We start from the raw sequence: 24,228 nt of genomic DNA on the forward strand, positions 1-24,228 counted from the left end.
AAATTGAAAAATAAATATTCAAAACAAATATATATAGGAATCAAAAGTTTGAGGACCAATGATATAATCAGTAAATAATATGATATTTCTAAATTTTTCACAACTTCCAGAAAACAAACACAACCTAATTATATAAGCTAAATAATAGTAGCAGTAGTAGTAGTATAATTTTATTAATTTTATGTTTTTTTATTTAATTCAATTGGTTTCAATCTCAAAGTTCTTTTTGCATATGTCATATTAGCATTATTTTCAATGCTAAAATCCAATTGTAATTAAAAAAATAAAATAAAATTATATACATCTATAATTGGTACACAAATACATCGTTTTATACATTATCACTTGCAATGAAGGCCAAATTATTATAATGCTTAAAGCTGAACCAGCGTAACTAATATAAAAAAAAAACATAAATTCCAAATATAATAATAATAATAATAATAATAATAATAATAACAGATGGTACCGTTGAGAAATATATTTGATATTTTTCGGTAATACAATGTGGCCAAAGTCCCTAAAACAAAAAATCAAGAATTTTCCCCAAAATAAGCTTAAGCTTCGAATATTTATGGTCTAATTGAAACAAGTTACAAGATTGATGAACTGAGATGTAGTTTTCCTATTGATGTTGTGGAAATAATAAAGACTGCTTGTCTTTTTAATAATTATTATATTATTATAGTTATAGTATAAATCAATTACTTTTTTACCTTTTTTTTTTCAATCATTTTATACTTTAAAATTTAATTTACTGGGAATTACATTTTATAATTTATTATATTTTATTTTATATATAGTTAGCTCGATCTCATAACTCATGTCACTTGCGTTTGACAAGTTAACCTAAGTTAATTTAGATTATTTTTTTTTGTTTTATTTCTATAAGGTTATCTCAATCTTATTACTTAGGTCACAGTTTTTGCAGATTAACTCGGTTCAAATTATTTTGTTATTTTTTATATATATTTTTTAATTTTATCTTTCAACATTTTGTAGATTTTGAATTAGACTTCATAATTTTTTCTTCCATTTTGCTTTCTATAAAGTTATTTCTGTCTCATTATCAGGTTAGGAGTTTGGCGAGTTCACTTGAGTTGACTCATGTTATTTTTTTTCATCATTTTTAATTTTATCATTTAATATTGAGATTGTTTATCCTGAGTTGCGGGTTAATTCGAGTTTTTTTTGTCCTTTTTGTAGTTTAATCTTTTTCTCAATTTCATCCTTTAACATTTGGTTGATTTAAAATTAGACTTCATATTTATTTTTTGTTTTTGCTTTCTATAAGTTTATTTCAATCTCATTACCTGGGTCACGGGTTTGGCTAGTTAACCCGGGTTGACTCGAGTTTTTTTTATCTTTTTTTAATTGATATTTTTTCAATTTCATCATGCAACATTGGATTGATTGAGAATTGAGCTTTATAATTTTTTATGACTTATTTTTTATGCAGTTATCATAGTCACATGATCTGGGATACAACTTTGACAGGTTAACCCGAGTTAACTCAGGCTGTTTTTCTGTCTCTTTTTTTAATTAAATTTGTTTTCAATTTCATCCTTCGCACATTAGTTTAATTGGGAATTCGGTTTCATATTTGATTTTGATTTGCTTTCTTTGGAGTTATCCTGGTCTCATGATTTGAGTCATGAATTTGATAGGTTAATCCAAGTTGACCCGAATCAATTCAATATGTTGTTGTCTCAATATATTTAAAAAAACATGTTGTCTTGAGTTTTTCTAGCCAAACTACACTTTTAATAGTTTTCCGCGTTGTCTTTGAACCGGGTCATGTCATCATGTTAACCAGGTCACATCGAGTCAACTCCCATATGATTTAATTTTTTTTGTTTACTAGAAAACACGTTTGTAACACCTAGATATTTTTTTATGTTAAAAATAATAATTTAACCCACAGCCTAGGACTGACAATGATCTGGTTACACTATAAACTAAACACAAGAAGAGGTTTTGCTATTTGCTTTCTTTGGAGTTATCATAGTCTTATGATTTGAGTCATAAATTTGGCAGGTTAATCCAAGTTGACCTGGATCAATTCAATATGTTGTTGTCTCAATATGTTTAAAAAAACAAGTTGTCTTGAGTTTTTCTAGCCAAACTACATTTTTAATAGTTTTCCGAGTTGTCTTTGAACCGGGTCATGTCATCAAGTTAATCAAGTCACATTAAGTCAACTCCCATATTGTTTAAATTTTTTTTACTAGAAAACACGTTTGTTACACCTAGATATTTTTTTATGTTAAAAATAATAATTTAACCCACAGCCTAGGACTAACAATGATCTAGTTACACTATAAACTAAACATAAAAAGAGGTTCTGCTAGAAAGGGGAGATTTAAGGTTTTTGGGTGAGCTTTAGAGAGTAAAATAAGGGTTAGGGTTTTGGAAAAAAAAAAAAAAGAGGGGAAAAGGAGAATTGAAGGGGGCTTGATTTTCTAAGCTTCCAACACTTGAGAAATCATCCATTTAAGGTAAGAAATACCTTCAAATAGATTAATTGCATTGAATTTGAGTTTTTGTTAATGAATTGTGAATGTTATGCTTTTGTGAGGATGAAATTGTATTGATTATGTAACGGATGAATGTTTTTCATATTGATTAATGATTATTAGCATGAATTAAGAATGAGTAGTGATTTATTGTAAAAAAATAAATTGAAAAGATAAATGCTCCATTTATTGGCTTGGTTTCAGCAATAGAGAAAAAAAAAAAAGGTGACTGGAAATTTTGAATGCAATTAATTAAGATTGATGAAGATTTTGGGTTAGGTGAATATTGATGGATAGGAAAAGAAAGAATTTTTTTTTTAAAAAAATAAATTAGTTGTGAAGAAACAAAAGGAAAATTTATATTGGTTATAGGAAAGGAAACCAGTTAACTTCCTAAAGAAAAAAAATGAAAATGAATAAAATAAAAGAAATTGACATTCCTGGGATTGATGCCCTGTTTAATGAGTAATTTGAGAAACTAACTTCCTGGTTAATGACATTTATGCCCTAGTTAGTGGGCGAATAAGGAAATTTAGTTCCTTAGAGAATTAATATCATGATAAATAGAAAATTAGAAATCATAATTTGAATATTAGTGATGGGGGGTGTGGGTTAGTTACTAGTCTCTAGTAATTAAAACGTTAAAGTAGAAAAACAATTTACAAAATCCAGAAAGCAAGGCATTCATCATTTAACTTCCATTAATCTATCCAAATAAACAAACTCTCATTAAATTTATATATTTACTTCATACTTCTTAATAAATATATTAATAAACCTTCATTTTGTGCTCAATATATCAACATATAGTTATGGGGTTTTACTTGGAAGAAAACACAATTTTATTCTAAGGTTAACTTCCTTGGGTTGGGATTATTATCTTTCTTTTTTTTTCTTTTTTATATATATACATATAACTTAAAACACAATGCATCTTTAACCCATGTAACGAGCTTTAGGCTAATGACTCCCAGACCTGTAGGTCTTAGGGCATTGGGTGTTGAGACACCCCTTCAAGTTTGGTAACTCGGGTTGTAGATATTGAAACGTAAATAGTACAATGCTTGATTCCCTTAAGCTTTTCTCCTCAACCCATGTAACAAGCTTTAGGCCAATAGATCCCAAGTTACTTGACTTTAGGGTATTAGGTGTTAAAACACCCTTTCAGACTTAATTGCTTAGGTCAGGGAGGCTACGAAACCAAACTTATCTATGTTTTTATTTATTTATTATATTATATTCATTATCATTTTTTTTCTTTTCTTTTTCTTGCAAATTATATATTATCTCTTTCCCTTTGTTGTTACCTTTAACAAAAGAACATAATTAATGTAATGATCCAATGTGCAACCCACAAACATGTGTTAAAATGTGTGTGTAAAAATGATGGTTTATAAATACTTGTTAAATAAGTATATGAGCAGAATCAAGTAAAAACAATGCGAGAGTTTGTAAACCTGAACATTTCATAAGAAGTGTGTGATAGATCTTGTTATGAATGTTTACTAAGATGCGTCTCAAGAGTCAATACTCCTTACTCTGCCATCTTAACAATAACAACAAAAAGTTTCGTCAAATGGTTTTAATAACAACAAAAAGGTTTTTTTTTTAACTTACGACTACTACCCTCCCCCCAACCAAAATGAGACATTGTCCTCAATGTTTTAAGGTAGAAAGGTAAAGTATAGAAAACATCACCTGAAGCAGCGACTACTGACAAACCTGAAACACACTTAAACAAAAATAAGAAATAATAAAATAGAAAAAAAATATTATGCTATTAATAAAACCAAAAGACACAAGTTTTTACAAACTAAGGCTCAAATCCAATCTAAGCTTTTTACGGTTTTCCTTGTTTGACTAGTCTATTCGACTCACGGAGGAATCAATTATAGGGATGAAAGCTTGCAACTGATTAATCAGTTGTTCAGTAGTAGCAGCAAATATTATAATTTGTTGTGCCGAAGATGTAAGAAAATTCTGTTCCACAACATGATCAAGAAAGGACAACAAATGATCATAAAAACCATTAACATTTAGCAAACCTATAGGTTTATGGTGAATGTTCAGTTGGGCCCAAGAGGAAATATGAAATATCTCTTCTAATGTGCCCAGACCACCTGGTAAGGCAATGAAGGCGTCATCATGATCAAACATTTTATCCATTCGTTTAGACATTGTGGAGACCTGTATTTCCTCTCCAATTGTTTTTCTAATGATATCTACTTTGGCTAAAGCTTTTGGAATGATACCTAAAACTTGACTGCCTCCTAAAAATACAGCTGTTGACACACTCCCTATTAACCCAAGGTTGCCTCCCCCATACACTAAATGAATCTTTCTCTCAGTTAGTACCTGATCAAGATGATTTGCTGATTCTAAAAACTCCTTTTCTTTCCTAGGACTGGATCCACAAAAAACATAAATATTTTTTATTTGATGACCTGAGGAACCTGCCATTTCTATACACTTTTGTATTTGTTAAATGTATGGGTTGAATAGAAATAAAGGGATGGAAGAGAAGATTTTATAGATGAGAAATTGAAAATGCAATCATACCACCTATATGTAGGCCAGCTGGAGTCATTCTTTTTTTTTGTTTTTTTTTTAGAACATGTGTATGTAAAGTAGTTATGATTGTGGCTCATATCTTCCCTTGGTTTTACGTCCAAGAACGACTTAAACACCCTTTATAGGTTAGGGATAAGCTTCCCATCCAGTTTTCTTAAAAACTGACAAACAAGGTCTTTTTTAGTCAGATTCCCAAGACTATGTCGATCATGTTCTTTATGAAAATGGGGTCATAAATCATGAATTGCACGATGCACATCTTTAATAGAATGCGTCTCAAGAGTTAATAGAAGATTATCTAAAGACTCCTTACTTAGGCCATCCTTAATGAATTGTATTTTATCTTCACGGTTTATAGATATCATTCCTAAAGAACGACATTGTGTATTATAAGTCTATCTAGCACATCTGTGACATATTTTTAGTCGTTTTGCATGACGTTTCTTTGCAAAAGTGCTTTTACCTGTTCCAGGCATGTATGAAATAAAAGAATTGGAAGACTCACCTGATAAGCGAACCTTTGCTTCAATCATCCAACGAATATCTTTAGGAATTCCATGATTCATTAATAACCTCAATCTTTCACACCTAGTACGATAAATTTTTGTAATCGTATTTTGAGGCAAAGCGGGAAAATACCGTTTCAATTTTTCAAGAGTGATGTCCATTTTTAAAATGAGAAGTGGAGAAGAGATACAGAGAAAAGAGAAGGAGCAAGGAATTAAACAAAAATATACACAGATATCAGTTATCATGCAAAATTGAAAGAACCGATTTAAGAGTCACAGAGTACTGTTATCCGCCATTTGACCGGGGTTGGAGAAAGACTAGCAAAACAAGAGTCATACAAAAAAGAAACACAAAAATAATGTGAGAAAAACAAAATAATCAATCTTTATATACAGGATCTTTCAAACCAATAGACTCATCTTCACTAGGAAAGTTATCAAAGTAAGCTTTCAAACAATGTCCATTTACCTTAAAGACATTGTCATTCTTTGGATTCTTAATATCAAAGGCCCCATAAGGATACACATGTTTCACAATAAATGGACAGCTCCATCTTGATCTTAGCTTTCCAAGAAATAAGTGGAGTCGAGAATTATAAAGCAAAACTTTTTGACCAACATCAAATGTTTTTCTCAAGATTCTCTTGTCATGAAACTCTTTGATTCTTGCTTTATGAATTTTTGAATTCTCATATGCATCATTTCTTATTTCCTCAAGCTCATTTATTTGTAATTTATGCAGCTGGCTAGCATCATCAAGTTTTGAATTGAAAGCTTTGATAGCCCAATAAGCTTTATGTTCAAATTCTACAGGCAAGTGACAAGATTTTCCATAAACCAACCTATAAGGTGACATAGCTAATGATGTTTAAAAAATAGTTCGATAAGCCCAAAGTGCATCATTAAGTCTTAAAGACTAGTCTTTCCAATTAGGGTTCATTGTTTTTTCCAAGATTTGTTTGATCTCCCTATTAGCAAGTTTTACTTTTTCACTTGTCTGATGGTGATAAAGGATGACAACTTTGTCTGTGATTCTATATTTCTTCATTAAAGACTTAAATGGCTTGTTGCAGAAATGTGTTCCACCGTCATTTATCATGGCTCGAGGGATTCCAAACTGACTCAAAATATTATCTTAAAAAACTTGATCACTATTTTGTGATCATTGTTTCGACTTGGAATTGCCTCTATCCATTTTGAAACATAATCTATTGCGACTAATATGTACACAAAACCAAATGATGGAGGAAATGGACCCATGAAATCTATACCCCAACAGTCAAAGATTTCAATAACAAGAATATGATTTAAAGGCATCATATGACGTTTTGAAATAGATTTTTGATAATTTTCACAAGTTTTGCAGAATGCATGCGTGTCCTTGAACATTGTGGGCCAATAAAATCCACATTGTAAGATTTTTGCAGTTGTCTTTTTTAATGAGAAATGACCCCCACTTGCCTTAGAATGACAAAAGTTAATGACACTACTTACCTTATTATCGAAAATGCATTTTTGAAATATTTGATCAGGACAATATTTGAATAAGTAAGGGTCATCCCAATAAAATTTCTTCACGTCGCTCAAACACTTTCTTTTGTCTTGGGTATCCAAATGAGCTGGCAAAAATCCTGAAGCAAGAAAATTGATATGATTAGCAAACCAAGGCATTGAATTGAGAGAAAGTAAGGATTCATCAAGAAAGTAATCATCGATTGATGTGATGTCAGATGTCGAATCTATTGTCAATCTTGACAAATGATCCGCAACAATATTTTCAGTGCCTTTCTTGTCTTTGATTTCTTCCTGAGAATAAATCATTTGCAAATCTTCATATTCATTGAACTTAGTTTTACTCAAAGTAGATTCAAATTGATCATAAACTAATTCTTCAAAAAGATCTACTTTTTGTAAATCGTTATCATCTCCAGGTTGCTTGCAAATGTTGAAAATATTCATCTCCAATGTCATGTTTCCAAAAGATAACTTCATCAGTCCATTCCTACAATTAATCAAAGCGTTAGAAGTTGCAAGAAATGGACATCCTAAAATAACATGAATTGAATTACATGCTTTAACAGGTTGTGTATCCAAGACAATAAAATTCACAGGATAAATGAATTTATCAACTTGTACTAACACATCTTCAACTATTCCTCTAGGCACCTTTACAGATCTATCAGCAAGTAAAAGTGTTACAGAAGTTGGTTTTAACTCACCTAGATTGAGACTTTGAAAAACCAAATATGGAAGTAAATTCACACTAGCTCCAAGATCAAGTAAAGCTCTTTCAATTTTATGTTCTTCAATAAAGCATGAAATTGTAGGACAACTAAGGTCTTTATATTTCAAAGCATTATTGTTTTGAAGAATGACACTTGCCTGTTCGGCTAAAAAGGCTTTCTTTTTCACATTTAGTTTTCTCTTCACAGTGCACAAGTCGTTAAAAAATTTAGCATAAGAAGGTACATGTTTAATAGCATCCAATAAAGGTATATTGATCCTTACCTGTTTGAAAGTTTCAAAGATTTCAGAATTGTGATTGACTTTCCTTTGTTTGGTCATAACATGAGGAAATGGAAGTGCTGGTGAGGAATCAGTCTTTTCTTTGCAATGTTCAAGTTCAACCCTTTCCTTACCCTCAGAGATTAACTCATCTTCTTTCTCATAAGGTTCAAGAATGAGTTTTTCAATAACCTTACCACCGCGGAGAGTCGTGACTGATTTAACTCGATCCATGTGTTAGCTTCCGAAGCTATTTGGATTATCCTTTGGGATTTTGCTGTGATTGAGATGAAAACTTACCTTTCTCCTGAAAACTAAGAGCAGATGTGAATTTTATAAGAGTATCTTTTAAATCTACCATGGTTTGAGCATATTGAGTGTTGATTGTCTCTTGCTTTTCAATGAATGCATGCAATGTTTCCTCAAGATTTCTTCTATGAGGGGGAGTATAAGTAGGTGCATATCGTTGAGAATTTTGAAAATTATGGTGGGCTTGAAATGGTGGTTGTGAAGTTTGTGCATTATTATTACCACTCTTCCAACTAAAATTTGGATGATTTCTCCAACCAGGGTTGTACGTTTGCGAGTATGGGTTATGATTTGACTTTTGGAACTGTTTAAAGCATTGGCCTGTTCATGGAGACATTCCTTAAAAGAAGACAAAGTTGGACAATCATTGGTTGAATGTTCATTCGTTTCATAGATTTGACACACAATATCTTGAATAGATTTTAATTAACCACTATTTCTAAATTCAAGTGCCTCGGCTTTTCTAGCTAAAGATGCAAATTTAGCTTGGAGGTCATAATCTTCCTTAAGATTGTACATTCCTCCACTAGATGTATGAGGTTGGGTTTTACCTGGTGCCTCATAAGTGCCTGTAGTGTCCCAATTTTAAGCATTTTCAGCTAACAAGTCTAGGTACTCATTGCTTCATCAGGTCTTTATTTTCAAAAGTTCCATTGCACATCAATTCCACATTTGTCTATCTTTAGGTGTTAACCCTTCATAAAAATGTGAAACCAATCTCCATGTTTCAAAACTATAATGAGGACACGTATTAAGCAAGTCTCTATACCTATCCCAATATTGGTAAAATGTTTCTCTTGGTTTTTGAGTGAAAGTGGTGATTTGTCTATTGAAAGAGTTTGTTCTATGAGAAGGAAAAAACTTCTTCAAAAACTGTTGTTGCATTTCATCCCAAGCACGAATGGATCCTGACCTAAGATTTTGTAGCCATGTTTTGGCTTTATATTTTAATGAAAAAGGGAAAAGCTTTAATCTAATGGTGTTCATGCTATAATTTAAGTCATTATAAGTGTTACAAACCTCTTTAAATTCTCTCAAATGCAAGTATGGATTTTCTAGATCTAAGCTATGAAAAGAAGGTAAAAGTTGAATAATGCTTGGGTTAAAATTGAAGTGAGATGCATCAGGAGGAAAAACTATATATGATGGTGCACTTGTTCTTGTTGGATTCATGTGACCTCTTAGTGTTCTAACACGATTATTCTTCTTATGAAGTGACTGGTTATCTTCTTCGATCATGTTTTCAGATGAGGATGAAGATTTCCTAGAAAGTCTACCACTTAATGTGCATAACCAAACTCTCATGCAAGTACAGAAAAAAAAAGAAGAAAAGGAAAAGGAAAAGGAAGAGGAAGAAACAAAAATTAGAAAAACAATAAAAGTGAAAAGAAAAATAAAATATATAATTTATACAGTAACTTACCTCCCCGGTAATGGCGCTAAAAACTTGACACGATCAAAGAGTTGATGTCTTATCCCAAGTGCAGGAGTGTCAAAGTAATAAATAACCCAGCAAGACCGGGGTCAATCCACAGGGAGGTCAACTATATATATTAACAAAGAGTTAAAGAGATCTTTGTGATGTGAGATTTATGTGAGGATTAAACAAAGGTAAAAACAATTGTCAATGTTAAAGGATCCACTAATGGTATTAGAAATAAGTATAGTATAAACTCTTTTTATTACTCAACTGGAAACCATACACAAATGGGGTTACAATCGGATAATTTATCCTTAATAGTTCATTATAAATTTTTAACATGATCATATTAATTATCTTATTTTAGTAACATCATAGTTTTAAATATTGTCAGGAATTCATGATGCTAACTTATGTTAACAACAAATCAAGTTCCTCTCATAACAACGATGCTAGCCGAAAACTATGAAGGATCAAGCATTTATTGTACCAAGTGTTATACAACACAAATCTAGATTAATCATTTAACAAGTAAGGTATTAAGAATTAGTAAGATAAAAAGATTAGACATATTAATAACAAACTTTATTGGATATAAACATTGAAGTCCATGTTGAGTTTATATTATACATATTATAACACCATTAGTGAAAAATTTTCACCTTGACATAATTAACTTAGCTAGATATAATGAAGAAGAAGAACATAAATAAACAAGACAAGAACATAATCTTGATATAAGTTAACTAAGAGTAGTAAAGGAAATGAGCAAGAGATTAATGAAATTAAAACATGAAATAAAACTTGAACATTACAAAGAGAGAAAGTAAGAAAATGATCTTGATATGAAAACCAAGATGCCTAAATGTATGACAAATGCATCCTTTTATAGGCTAAAACAAACTATTCATTTTGTAATTAACTATTGAATTAGTGGTCAACTATTGGCTTAGTGGACTTAGTGGTTTAGGTATAGATTTGTTTTATGGACAAAATGACATTGTTTCAATCAGAATTTGGCAACGTAGTCTTTATGAAAGTTATAGACATTTGTCTCAGCTTTCCACCCAAAGAAGAATGAGCTCAATTGGACTTCTAGAACCCGAGATATGGACTGAACACTGAATAGTGTTTGGGCTGCAAGACAAATTCAAACTTCTTTTTTTATGCTAAGATTTGGACTTCAAAACGGCAGAATTGAGTCTTGGACTCTTCATGAATGTTTTAAGCCTATGTCTTAGCTTTCTATTCATATAAACCAGACTAAAATCCAAGATTTATAACTCTAGATATGATCCAATGATTGAATGATGTTCCAGTTTGAATTGAATCACATATCTTTTCTAAGCTTAGCCCTTTCTTTGTCCTTTCACTTTCAATAGTTAATCACATCAATCAATCCTTTGAATTGTGAGATATGTCTGCATTTAAAATGAGCATTTACCATAAATTAAAGCTATTTTATATTATCAAACTTGTTATTATAAAACATGCTTAAGTTAGGGAATTTAATGATACTTTAAATGTAATATGATGATATAAAACCTTAATGAGAATGCACTTTTAAGTATTAATCAGTTAGGCTAAAAATAAACATATTACGTTCTTAGTGTTGGCCATAAGGGTGTCATGTCATAAAACAAGAGAATGGTAATAAATAATTTATTAATGAACTAAAATTTGGATATATATATTAGGTTGGTTTAGGGTCAATTGTGTAATTCAATATATACAAATACTATATAAAAAAATTGCGCACGCATCAACATGTGGGTGGCCCTGCTTTTTCGGGAAATGCTTGAGGGACTGTCTAGTGGTCAAACACCGCTTTCTGCGATGATGTTTGAATTGTCTTGGCATCGCCTCCTTGAGGGAGGCGGTGCATTTTGACAAAGGCTGCCTAATTTTGTGCTTGTGGCCTTCCCCCCTTTCTTCTCTCTCATTTATTTAATTTCCGCGCTTGCCTCTTCAAAATCTTAAAGAAGTCCTTAAATTTTTAATCTCTTTAAATTTGATCCCTTTTCTTTTGATTACCTTTTATTTTATTTGTAATAATTTATATATAAAAAATTCCTTTTTAATTTCAGCCGCCTTTAGTTTTTTAGTCTTTCAAATATAGTCCATATTCTTTTGATTGCTATTTATTTTGTTTAAGATAATTTTTAAAATTGGATTTTTTTTACAATTTCATTCTTTTTAGTTTGTTTTTCCTTTCAAATTTGATTCTCATTCTTTTGATTGCTGTTTTTCTCACTTTGATCAAATTATTTTTCATCCTTCAACATTAAATTAGTTTGAAACTGAGCTTATTAGTTGAGTCTGGGTCTAAAATTTCATGAGTTGAGAGTTTTAGAGATTAACCAATGTTTAGGAGGTTTGCCCGGGTTGTCTCGGTTTTTTTAAATTGATTTTTTTTATTCTTCAATATTAGATTGGTTTTAATTTCTTTTCTCTAGTTTTGCCATTTACTATTGAGTTATTTTATAGTTGAGCTTTATAGTTTTATTGAATTTATTTTTTTTAACAACCTTTTTTTCTACCTTTTACTTATACAAATAATCATTTAATTGAATAAAATATTTATTCTAGGAAATAAAGTTATTAAACATAACTAATTACATGACTCATATTGCAAGGTTAAATATCTTAACTCAGTTATTTCTTGATAAAATATCGATTTAATTAATTCAATGTGTGTATAAGCGTTTCAATTTAAGATTAAGATTTTTTTTTTATATCCAAAAATATATTGGAAAAGCATGTATATCCATTCTTTTTTTAATAGCTATGGATTTTGATTTTATAATGATCACATCTTGTTAGAGATGATGATATTGGTGAAATGCAAGTTATAGTTAAAATTAAATTAGATAATATTGTAAGTAAGTTAATATTTGTAAAATATTTTATAAAATTTTATAAGTTAAAAATATTTTTTAAAATATATTTAAATTTGAAGATTGATTATAAAATATTTTTTTAATTAATTTTTTTATAAAATATTTTATAAAAATAAACATGAAGATATCTATAAAATATTTTACTATAGATATTTTACGCAAAACAATCCATCCTAAGTGTAAATTTACACAATAGGGAAAGAAAGCGTTAAAGCGTGTTTTACGAAATTTCAAAATTGAAGTCCTTAGTCCGTACTGGTAAACTCTCTCTTTCCTGTGAGCCTGCAATTGCAACTCCCTTTAAATTTCCAAGAAAGAAGACTCTCTCCCTCAAAATTCTCAGTAAAGAAGAGTAGAAAGAAAGGAAAGGAAGAGGAAGAGGATGTACGAGGCTCAACGTTTTGTAGATTTGCAGCAGAATTCCAGCAATTTTGGAGACCCAAAATCATGGCTTTCCGAAGACAGCAACAGCAATTCTTCCCCGACTCACCACCCAAATCACTCTCAACTCGCTTCTTCTGCAGGTGGGAATGTCGATCGTGTCCTCTTCAACGATCTTGTCGAAATGGTTCCCCTCGTCCAGTCCCTCATTGTAATAATCTCTCTAACTCATTTTCTTGTTCATTTCATCCTCAAGTTTAAACAACTTTCTATTAATTCGGTAAAATTTTTGTTCAGGATCGAAAAGTGAGCACTTCATTTACACGGAGAGGTTCGGTGATTTACACCAAGACTCCTTCTAGAGAATCCTTATCCAAAAAGGTAACAATTTTTCTTTCTTTTCTTGTATAAGTTGAAATTATTAGTGTTTTATAGTAATGGGTTTTATTTGTTCATTTATTTTGTTGCTTCTCCTTAATGTATTTCTTTATACGATGATGATAGTTCTGTTAAGTGCTAGTTAAAAAAAGAAATCTGAGTTATTTATTTATTTTTTTGGTGTTGAAGATGATTGATCCTAGAGGCAGAAATACTTGCCAATCTATTCCAACAAAAAAGAAAATGGACCATGGTGATAAGGATCAAGGTAAAACTGCTAATGATAATCAAGATGCCGATAGCTTCGCTATCCTTTCTTCCTCCAGGGCTGTGCCGACAGGGAAGGATGCCGAAGAGTTAATCGCTTTGAGGGAGCAAGTGGAAGATCTGCAAAGGAAATTGTTGGAGAAAGATGAGCTTTTGAAATCAGCAGAAGTTTCAAAGAATCAGATGAATGCTGTTCATGCCGAATTCGATGAAGTCAAACTCCAAGTTGCAGAAAAGGACTCATTAATTAAGTCCACCCAATTACAACTCTCCAATGCAAAGGTACTTACTTACATTGCTTGCATTGTTTATTAGCATGCACAGTGAGCTTTTTTTAATTCATTTGTTTCACAATTAGGTGCTATAGCGATTGACAATCAAAATTATGGTCTTGCTGGTGTCATATGATGCGTTTACTTTTTAACTCCAGTGACCTTAGCAAATTTCTAATCTTTCAAAGGTTGCTCAGGAGATTTTCCTTCCAAGTTTTTGACATTTTATGCACTCCAAGTTATATGCTAGCTATGTGATCCATTTTGGTTCTAGACAGAACTAAATGGAAGACTACCTTTTGATGTATGAAACATCGAAATTCAGGATTTTAAATTGCCTTCAAATAATGAACGTTTGAATTTATTGTTAAGTGTGTGTGTGTGTGTGTGTGTCTATATATATAACTTGAGAAATATGATTTGTGTTTCATGTGATACAATGGTTAATCAATATCAAATCCTAGAAATGATCTATGTTTTGCAATTTAACTGAGTTGTATATACAACCCTATAAATGAGATTGGAGCAAAGCTACATGCCTATATGAAATTCACTGTAAACCTCGCTCTCTTGTTTGAGGTTATGCCATCTTGTTAGTAAGAGCAGTTGTTTTCCACAGATTAAGCTCGCAGACAAGCAAGCTGCACTTGAAAAATTACAATGGGAGGCGATGACGTCCAATCAGAAAGTGGAAACACTCCAGCAAGAACTAGACTCCATACAAGGAGGCATTTCATCATTTATGTTGGTATTTGAAAACTTGACAAAGAATAATTCCATTCCATATGCTGAAGATTACGATATCAAACCTTGCTATTTGGACCAGCTTCCTGATATTGTAAGCTCACAATCTCCTTCTTGATGTATATTTTAATCTGTTTCTCTCTTTGCTTTTCTCCAATTCACTGTAGGTCCCCCACCTCCCTATTTAAGATACTGTTGCAGACAAAGCATGCGTCATGAATAAGAACTTGTGGACTATCAACAGTTAAAACCTTGGTTGATCTTCAGTAGACAGACTGAATTTGCATTTTTTATTATGAAATACATGGTTTTGCTGTGAATGCTTAGTTTTCCACATAATGTCTTTGGGAAAAAATTGCAATGGACTAAATTTGTACGAGGTCGTGGTCTTTATTGTTGCTAAAGAGTTGATGAACATGTGATGTGTGATGTTAAACATTTGGAAGTTGTGAAAGCTTTTTTCTTCTGTGATGTGTGATGATAAACCTAGGCACTCAGTGAAAAAGAGTTTATATCCATGCCTTCATAATTTACTTCTGTTATTGATTGGATCATATGTACACTTGGATCTTCAAATTCGTTTTGTACAGGATGATTTAGATGACAGGGAGATGCAAAAAATGGAAGAAGCAAGAGAAGCTTACATTGCTGCTGTTGCTTCTGCAAAAGAAAAGCAAGATGAAAAATCTATTGCTGCCGCAGCCAGTGCCAGATTGCATCTTCAATCATTTGTTTTCAGATCCAATAATATGAAAGACGGAAAGGTTTCCCCAAGACAAATACACTAACTTCTATTCTTATGAGCAAACACTAGAGAAAGGCATGAAGAGCATGTTCACGAAGAATCAGGCATATCCACTTGTGCAATATATTCTGCATACACTACCCAAGACATGACCGCACAAAGTGTGCTGAACTATGTTGAAAGTTCTCTTTAATTATTATTTTATTTCGTGTGTGTGTGTGTGTGTATGGTTGCAGTAAGTTGCTTGTCGGAACTGGATTGTGGATGTATTATGATTATCAGTTCTATGGTCTTTCGTTTTTCATTTTTGGCTCAGGCGAACCTATCATTTGATGTCAAGCAGTTCCATGGATTTCCAAAAATCATGAAGATGGTAAAGAAGCAAATGCTTAAGGAACAATGATGGGACTGCAGGTAAAATAAAAGTTTTTTGGGTTTTTAGTATAGTGATATATTTTTTTTTGGGTGAAGTAACACAATGAAGAATATATTCGGGGATATAGCAAGAAGATATTTGGGGATATAATACAGTTTTACGAGTTATAATTGTTACCTGCGACATGCTAGTTGCAAATGACATCTGTGACTTTATTCAAATTTAATAACCAAAATTCTTTTCTTTCCCTTTCTCCTTTTATTCCCCCTGTCTCCACATCTCTACATCCACCTGCCCCTCCCTTCTCCTGCTGTTAACGACCTTCTCTTCTCTCTATCTTTCTCCACCATAAAACACACCCAAAACACCATAAAATCACCCATCTCTCCCTCTCCAACATGAAACACACCCAAAACAACACCACGAAATCACCCATCACTCCCTCTCCACCGCGGGTCAATAGATTACCAGCCAAAACAACTAGCATTGATCACCATTATCACTCACATTCTACATTTAGAGGTATGTTTAACATTTTTTCCTCGATTAATTTGATGTAATTTGTGCTATGTGTGTTAATTTGATTTCATATAATGTTAGGGTTTTGAATTATGGATTTTTTGGAAAATTCAGGGTTTTTTGTAATTAGGTTAATTAGATATAATTTGAGTTGATAATTAGATTATTTTGTAAAATAATAAATGATTTTAAGTTGTTGATTGTGAATTAATAAAATTATTTTGTTAGAGTTAATTAGGCAATATTTGAGAGAGAATTTTGGGCATTTGATGCTTTAATTGATGAGTTTCAATATTGTCGTCCTCTAATTAGTATTGACAACACTCATCTTTATGGTAAGTACAAGGTAAAGTTGTTGTTTGTAGTTGCCTATGATGTGAATAATGGAGTTTCTCTGTTATATTTTGCTATTGTCAAAGAAGAGAAACAATGTTTGGAGTTGGTTTTTAGATTTGCTTTGTCGATATGTGATTGACGGTCACATTAAGTTGTGTATTATATCAAATAGACATGCAGTAATTAAGAATTTCGTAGCACAAACTTTTCCTAAGCCTATTGGATATTATTGATATTGTTCACAACACTTTTGAGTAACTTCAACTTTAAGTTAAAATATGTTGCCTTGAAAAATATAATGTGTACACATCCTTCAAAACAAGAGTTTGACATATTATATTAGGATTTGGTGGAGACAGATGATGTGTGGCTTGTTTGTATCAGTTATAATGCAAATATTTTTTTTAGGTGTAATGATATTTTGTGGAGCGCAGAAGTTGTGATGTATTGTGGCCACTAAAGGTCCTAATTAAATTACTTGTTGATGCAACAACTTCTAGATCACACGTGATATCTCTATTTGATCTTGGAGCTGGATTGTTTTAATCCGAGACACCTTCAATAGTTGGTTTTACAAGAGAAGTGCGTGAATCGATTAAAATCAATGAAGCAATTAGTACTTGTGATAAATGACAACTATATCATCAACCATGTTCACACCTAATTGCATATTGCATTTTACAAAATGTGGATTATCTGTAATTTGTTGATGATTTCTATTACAACTTGTTGTATAAAAAATGCTTATAGTCCTTGTTTTTAACTCTTGCTTGGTATACTATTGTGATGTGCATATATTGGTATAGACAGATATATATGGATGTCCAAGTAGATGGGGAATGGATGAAGGTAAAAAAAAATCCACCCGATGAAGTGTCATAAATACTTAAATATTTTTTCATCTATGCTATTTTAACGATTCTGTTTTACTGTGCTATGTTAAAAAAAAACTCGGTAAAATAATGATATTTTACATTGAAGGGTGTAATTGACTAACAGAAGTAAAATTTCAACCTACCAGAGGACAGAATGCCACACTGGTATTTTCTCATTTCAAGTGCTCCATAATTTTATCATCCTCGATGGATAAGGCCAAACTTCCTTGAGCTACATCTAATTGCCTTTGGATGTGGAATTGCTGATGCTTGTGCTTTCTTTGGGGTAAATAGCCAATACTTAATGTGGCTCAATGCAGTCGTCCATCAAATTTGAAAAAAGTAGTCGTCTTCCCTTCCTTGTTGCAGTTTGGGTTACTGAAAAGGAATTGCAAGCAGAGAGCATGATCGAACTATCATAACAAAGGTTGCTTCAGGAAAAAAACTCGATGGGTTACAAGATGCTTCAGATTCCGATCATATTTGTATGGCCTCTGCAGCACTAAACAAGTTCGAAACTTCCTAGCAGCTCACAGTTGTTGAATCTGCTTTCTATCCTCCTCAAATTTGCTTCGGAGAGCCATAATTTCTGCTAGGAGATTTAACTATTAGCAATGAAGAGAAATATTCTGCTCTTTTCTCTTCTATGCTTCGTATATATCAGGAACCTCCTCATCGTTATTTTAACCAGGTACGGCATATTGTACAAACAAAAAGTACACTAATCTGCTATTTGTGAGATTCATCATACCACTCCTCTGAGCTTCTCTTTTCTGAAACCGATAGAATTCTAGCCAACTTCCGAGCACTTTTTCTTGGTCATCTGATTCTCCACAGCAGCCGGAGCAACAGAGCCCACAGTAATTCCACTTTCAGAATCTGTTGTCTTTTTCCATCATCCTTCAGCATGGGCTTCTCTTTCTTTGCTTCACTGTACATGCCACATTAAGTTAATATAACATCTTATGAAAAAATTAATATGATTTAAATAAATTATAGATGAATAAAAAATTAAATTAAAAAAAGTTTAGTTGATATATTTTAGAAAAATCCCAAAACCCTCTAAAAAATTCTATCCCATATAGAAAAAGAACAAACTTTCCTTATTGTTTATATAACAAAAAATGAGAAGTTAAAAGTGGTTTCATGAGGCACTCAAGCTTTTAAAGTTCTAAACAAGTTTTTTCAAAATTGAACAGTTATTTCAGCTGAAAAGACATGATTTAAAGCCAAAACGTTGAGATATAATTCTAATTTTATAGAGGGTTTAAAATACATAATTTAAAGCCAAAATATTCTGATTTAATTCTGATTTCATAGAGAGTAATTAAAGTTGATAATGAAGGAACAAGGGGCTAAAGAAGAGTGTTTTAGTTTGATTTTTCCTGCACTGTTTTGGATAGGATTCTCTGCATATTTTAACACTAGTCTTAGCTTATTTTTCCAGCTTAGCTCTCCTGGTTTTAAAGCTCTACTTCCTCTCTTAATTTTCTTTATTGTAGAGAGATTCCGAGTAATATTTTCTTAGTTTATCGGACATTATTTATGAATGCATCTAAACAAGGGTGTTGTTGTTGCAATTCTTGTTGAAGTTAGTTATTTTGCATAATAGAACTTCAAGAACAAAAGATTAGTTACTGATAAACAATAAATTAGGGTTGAATATATTCTAAGAACTTTAACAAGTAACTCCTCTAAATTAATTCTGTTGAAGTATAATCTCTATAAATATTTGGTGTCCATGCGAGGATTGTGTTCCTATATCTTATATACAAGTCTATATATGCTAGCTTTGTTTGATTCAAGATTATCAAGTTTTTATATTTTTGCATGATTATAAACTAAATAAATATACTCATTCATTTAATCATCTAATCATCTAGTGATTTAGGACAACAAGCAAATCCTTCATGTCATGCTCCATGAAAGCCATAAAACAGAAATGGACGCTTATATATATGCTACACAGCCAAGACAGAATATAGAGGGTGTACATGTTTACTACCATGCGCTAACTATACTCGTGGGTGTCTGATGATGAACAGAACAGAACAAAAAAAAAAAAAAAAAAAAAAAACTTCATGGAGAATATTTGAGCATTTAGTTTTATTTCATTATTAGAGATTTTTACAGTTAATAGGATTTTATGACATAGAAGTGCTAAAACATAGCGCAAGCTATGATTCATACACGCTTTTCATTCCTTTGGAGCACTACTCATCGCCGGAAGAAATAAAGTAACCCTCATCGTGACAGGTCTCTCCCCTCTTTTCCAGTGTATATATATATATATATATTGTCTTCCTCATTTGATCTGTCATGCTCCTTGTTCGTTTTCGTAGATTTCTTGGATGGATTTGCACAAGAGAAAGAGAAGAACACCATGAGACAACACACGAAGAACGCAACGTACGTACATAAGAGAAATTCTGCATAACCAAAGAAAGGAATTGTTCATTTATGGCTTATGTCATCTGTCCCAACTTCCAAGAACATCTTTACCTTGCCCTCTTGAGTTTCATTATCTCCTCTTGGTTTAATCAAGTTGTAAGGTAGAAAACAATAATATGAAAACAAAACCGACGTTCATTATCTCAAGTTCAAGAAAAAAGAGACAGCAAAAGGGAAAAGGGAGAGAAAACAAAACGTAAGGAGACAAGATTACAAGAGATCTAGATAGCCAAACAATTTGCTATATCTAAAAATTGTAAAACTCTACTGGTCTGAATAGTATCGCCACCATCAACATTATTTCCCTTCCCCCCTTTTTCTTGGCAGGCTTGTTCATTGCATCCTCTTTCTTTATCATCCCATCTGAAATAAAAAAATGGTCAGGCACTACTACCTGCAGTAATTTAATACACACTCATTTGTAAAATTCTTAATATGTTGGATACAAAAAAAAAAAAAAAAAGAAAAGAAAAGAAAAGAAAAGAAAAGAAAAAGAGCTTGCAACAACCAGTTCAAACTTGGGTAATTTCTATGAATTAAAGATCCATCTTTAACCATAATTTCAATAAGGACAACAAAGCCAAACAATTGCAAATTAAAGGCAATCAATTGTTAAAGCATCTAATTCATTTAAAGAATGGAGAGGTACGTGGAGGAAGACAATTATTTTTATTCATCAAATTATTTCACTATATCAACCTTATTACTTGTATGCCTTGAGAGAAAGATTTCAAAGTAATTGAAAGCTAATTCATGCATAATTTTTAAAAACTTTAAATCTTTTAACTATTTATGAACTTATTTAAGTAACACCTTTCGTCTTTCTATACAAATAAAATTATCAATTTACCCTTCTAAAAAAAAACCAACACTGGAGATATTTAATGTACGCCTACACACATCTAACTATTAACTGAAATAATAAAATTATCATTTTATCCTATTAAAAAAAATTCATAGCGTTGATGCTAGGGATATTTCGATCTTTTCATGAGGTACATTGATCATTACCAGATTGATCAGTGATGAATTATCTTTTTAATTTTTTAAGTATAATGGAATGACTCAATTACTTTTAAAAATAAAATTCTTAATATTGGCATCCAAAGGCTTTTTAGTCATTACACTTTTTCAACACAGTAAAATGATTTAATTACTCTATAAAGAAAGATTTTTAAAATTTGCATCTAAGAGCTTTTTAATTTTTTCAACCATTTTTTTATTATTATTATCAAGCTGGTTGAGAGTAATTTGGTCTTTTAATAAACATAAAATATTATTAAAATGAAAAAGTGGTCGGCGTGTGTGTGATGCCTCCAGGTGGCCAAAAATACCCTTCTATTATGTCGTTGGAATCTTCGAGGCATCATCTTCTTGTTAGGCGGCGCGTGGCAGTGGCGGGATGGATTGTCACCAGCATGACTTTTTTTTTCTTCCTCTTTTCTCTTTCCTCCCTTTGAAAATTGCACTGACCATTCAAAATTTTAGAGCTGTCCTCTTAGTTACTGATATTTCAACTTCGATCTTTATTTTTTGATTTCTAATTTTTATTCTAGGACTTTTTGTAAAAAAAATATTTGTTTTAAATTTGATCATTCAATCCCAATTTGTGATATTTTACTTTTTTCAATTTGGTCATTCTTTTGATTTTTAATTCTTTTCTTGACCCATTTGTATATTTTTTTTATTTGTTTTCAGTTTCATCCTTCAACCCAAATTTATGACATATTATTTTTTTAATTTGATCCTCATTATTTTGATTTTTTTGTCCTTTTGTTAAAGTGATTTTCTTTTCAATTTCACCATTCAATTGAAAATTCATAGTTGTCATTTAATTAATTTTTTATTTTAATTTTGATTCCCATTCTTTTAATTGGTATTTTTGGTATGAGATCCTTTTGTATGATTAAATTTCTTTTCTCAACTTCATTCTTCAATATTTTATTGGTTTGGGATTTGGTTTTGTGGGTTTTCTATGTGTTGTGCTTCCAGTCTAATGATTTGGATCATATGTTTAAAAGTTAACACGAGTTGATATCTTTTTTTCCCCACTTATTTTCTTTTTCAATTTCATTGCTCGTCATTGATTTTTTTTTTTTTTATAAAAATAGGCTTTGCATTTTCTTTGATTTATTTTCCATTGGATTATCCCTGTAATATCCCAATAATTTAAAGCTGAAATTGATGGTAATTGTTTTTTTGTATGCCATCACGTTGTTGATGATTCTTATAACAATATTTAGGAGTTCATTGGTATGGTACATTAACCATATGATTTCATAATATAACATCACAATAAAAAGAATACCCGTATATATATCCATAACATTTTATTTACACGTTCATACTTCCATATTCGTGTTCTATTACAGTTATCAGCACAAGTCTTTACAAAAGTGTCGAATGATCATTTCATGACTAGTACATTTGTTACACAAAATCCATAACATCTAAAGCATGAGATTACACAGATTATATAAAAACATGTGGACTCGTGGAATGGAATTCCCATGCACCTTGTTGGTGTGATGTCCTTGTTAGATAAAGATAAATACATGCATTATGAACAATTTATAACATAGAAATAAATAACTAAGGAAATATTAATATTACTTTTCATTCATAGCCTAAAAGGGTATAATCCTTTCATTACTCTTTATAGACGTAATACAACCCTTATTCTTTCATCAATTACCAAAGCTAATTATAATATTCAGACTCGGTCATCCGTCTCGGATGTTATTAACCAAAACTAATAATCAAACTTAACCCGATCATCACTCTAGGATGCCATTAGTTGAAGCTAATCATAATGCTTTTTCCAACCATCCTTCTAGGATGCCATTAGCCAGAGCTATTCATCAAACACAACCCGATCATCTTTCTAGGATGCCATTAGCTGAAGCTAATCATCGAACACAACTCGACCATCCTTCTAAGAAGCCATTAGCTGAAGCTAATTATCAACACAACCCTGTCATCCTTTTAGGAAGCCATTAGCCGAAGCTAATCATAATACTCATTCAACATTTCATAATAGTTCAGTATTCATCACAACACAATAATAGATCTTTCATAATGAATTCACTTTGGAGAATTAACATTATGCTAGAAAGGGGTGGAAGCCACCTACCTGCTCCTCCTATGGAGTGCCCTCGTTCGGTCAAAGGTCCGATCCCGGTTGTACCACTTGGCATATCAAATGATCATAATTAGCACACTCGTATCAAGCAACCATATAACCATTGTCATACATATATCAAGAATACACATGTTCACATTCAAGTGTTCCACACATTATACAAACATACAATGAACATTATCATATCAAGACACTTCTCTTTATTTTAAACACTACCACTCACGGACGTTCTAGCATTTAATTCTTGAGTTTCATAGTGAATTAAATCAGACCGACGATGAAATCATCACAAGCATTAAATCATTTTTGATATGGAATTCATCAACAAACTAAGCTGCTACTGTCGCAGAAAGTCATCAGCGAAAACTAGGTCGCTGGTGACACATAAATCATAAGCAAAAACTGGGTCGCTGATGACACATAAATCATCAGCGAAAGTTAGGTCGCTGGTGATGCAGAATCGTAAGCAAAACTAGTTTACGACTAACGCATGAGACTCAAAATTCGTCAACAACAACTGGGTCGTTGGCAACACAGAATTGTCAGCAAAACTAGTTTACGACTGACGCATGGGACTCATAATTCATCAGCGATAACTGAGTCGCTGGTAATATAGAATCGTTAGCAAAACTGGTTTATGATTGATGCATGGGACTCAGAATTCGTCAGCGACAACTAGGTCACTGGTAATACAAAATCATCAGCGTAATTGGTTTACGGCTGACGCATGAGACTTAGAATTCGTCAGCGATGACTGGGTCGCTGCTGACCCAGAATTCATCAACGCAACCAAATTCCACAGCTGACGCATGAAATTGTCAGCGAATACAATTTACTGTTGACTTAAAAATCATCAACGAGAACTGAGTCACTGCCAACCCAGAATTTGTCAACAAATCTATGTTGTTGCCAATTTCTGAATCGGCAGCGACGATTGAGCCATTTTTGGTTTCACTCTTTTCCTCGGTTCAACGTAAGGTTTACACTAAGCTTTTCCTCTTTATAACATAGT

General features: G+C 31.8%; 1 protein-coding gene across 1 annotated transcript; it reads left to right on the forward strand.

Annotated features, from left to right (window-relative positions):
- Positions 1–12,936: 12,936 nt before the first annotated feature.
- Positions 12,937–15,821, forward strand: LOC7494571 (protein MICROTUBULE BINDING PROTEIN 2C). The gene is made up of 5 exons (XM_002305260.4): positions 12,937–13,322; positions 13,409–13,492; positions 13,679–14,038; positions 14,648–14,866; positions 15,363–15,821. Exons 1-5 carry the CDS (start codon positions 13,113–13,115, stop codon positions 15,558–15,560), a joined length of 1,071 nt encoding a protein of 356 aa, XP_002305296.4. The 5' UTR covers positions 12,937–13,112; the 3' UTR covers positions 15,561–15,821.
- The last annotated feature ends 8,407 nt before the right edge of the window (positions 15,822–24,228 follow it).

The sequence above is a fragment of the Populus trichocarpa genome, chromosome 4 (assembly GCF_000002775.5).
Source record: "Populus trichocarpa isolate Nisqually-1 chromosome 4, P.trichocarpa_v4.1, whole genome shotgun sequence".
Taxonomy (NCBI): domain Eukaryota; kingdom Viridiplantae; phylum Streptophyta; class Magnoliopsida; order Malpighiales; family Salicaceae; genus Populus; species Populus trichocarpa.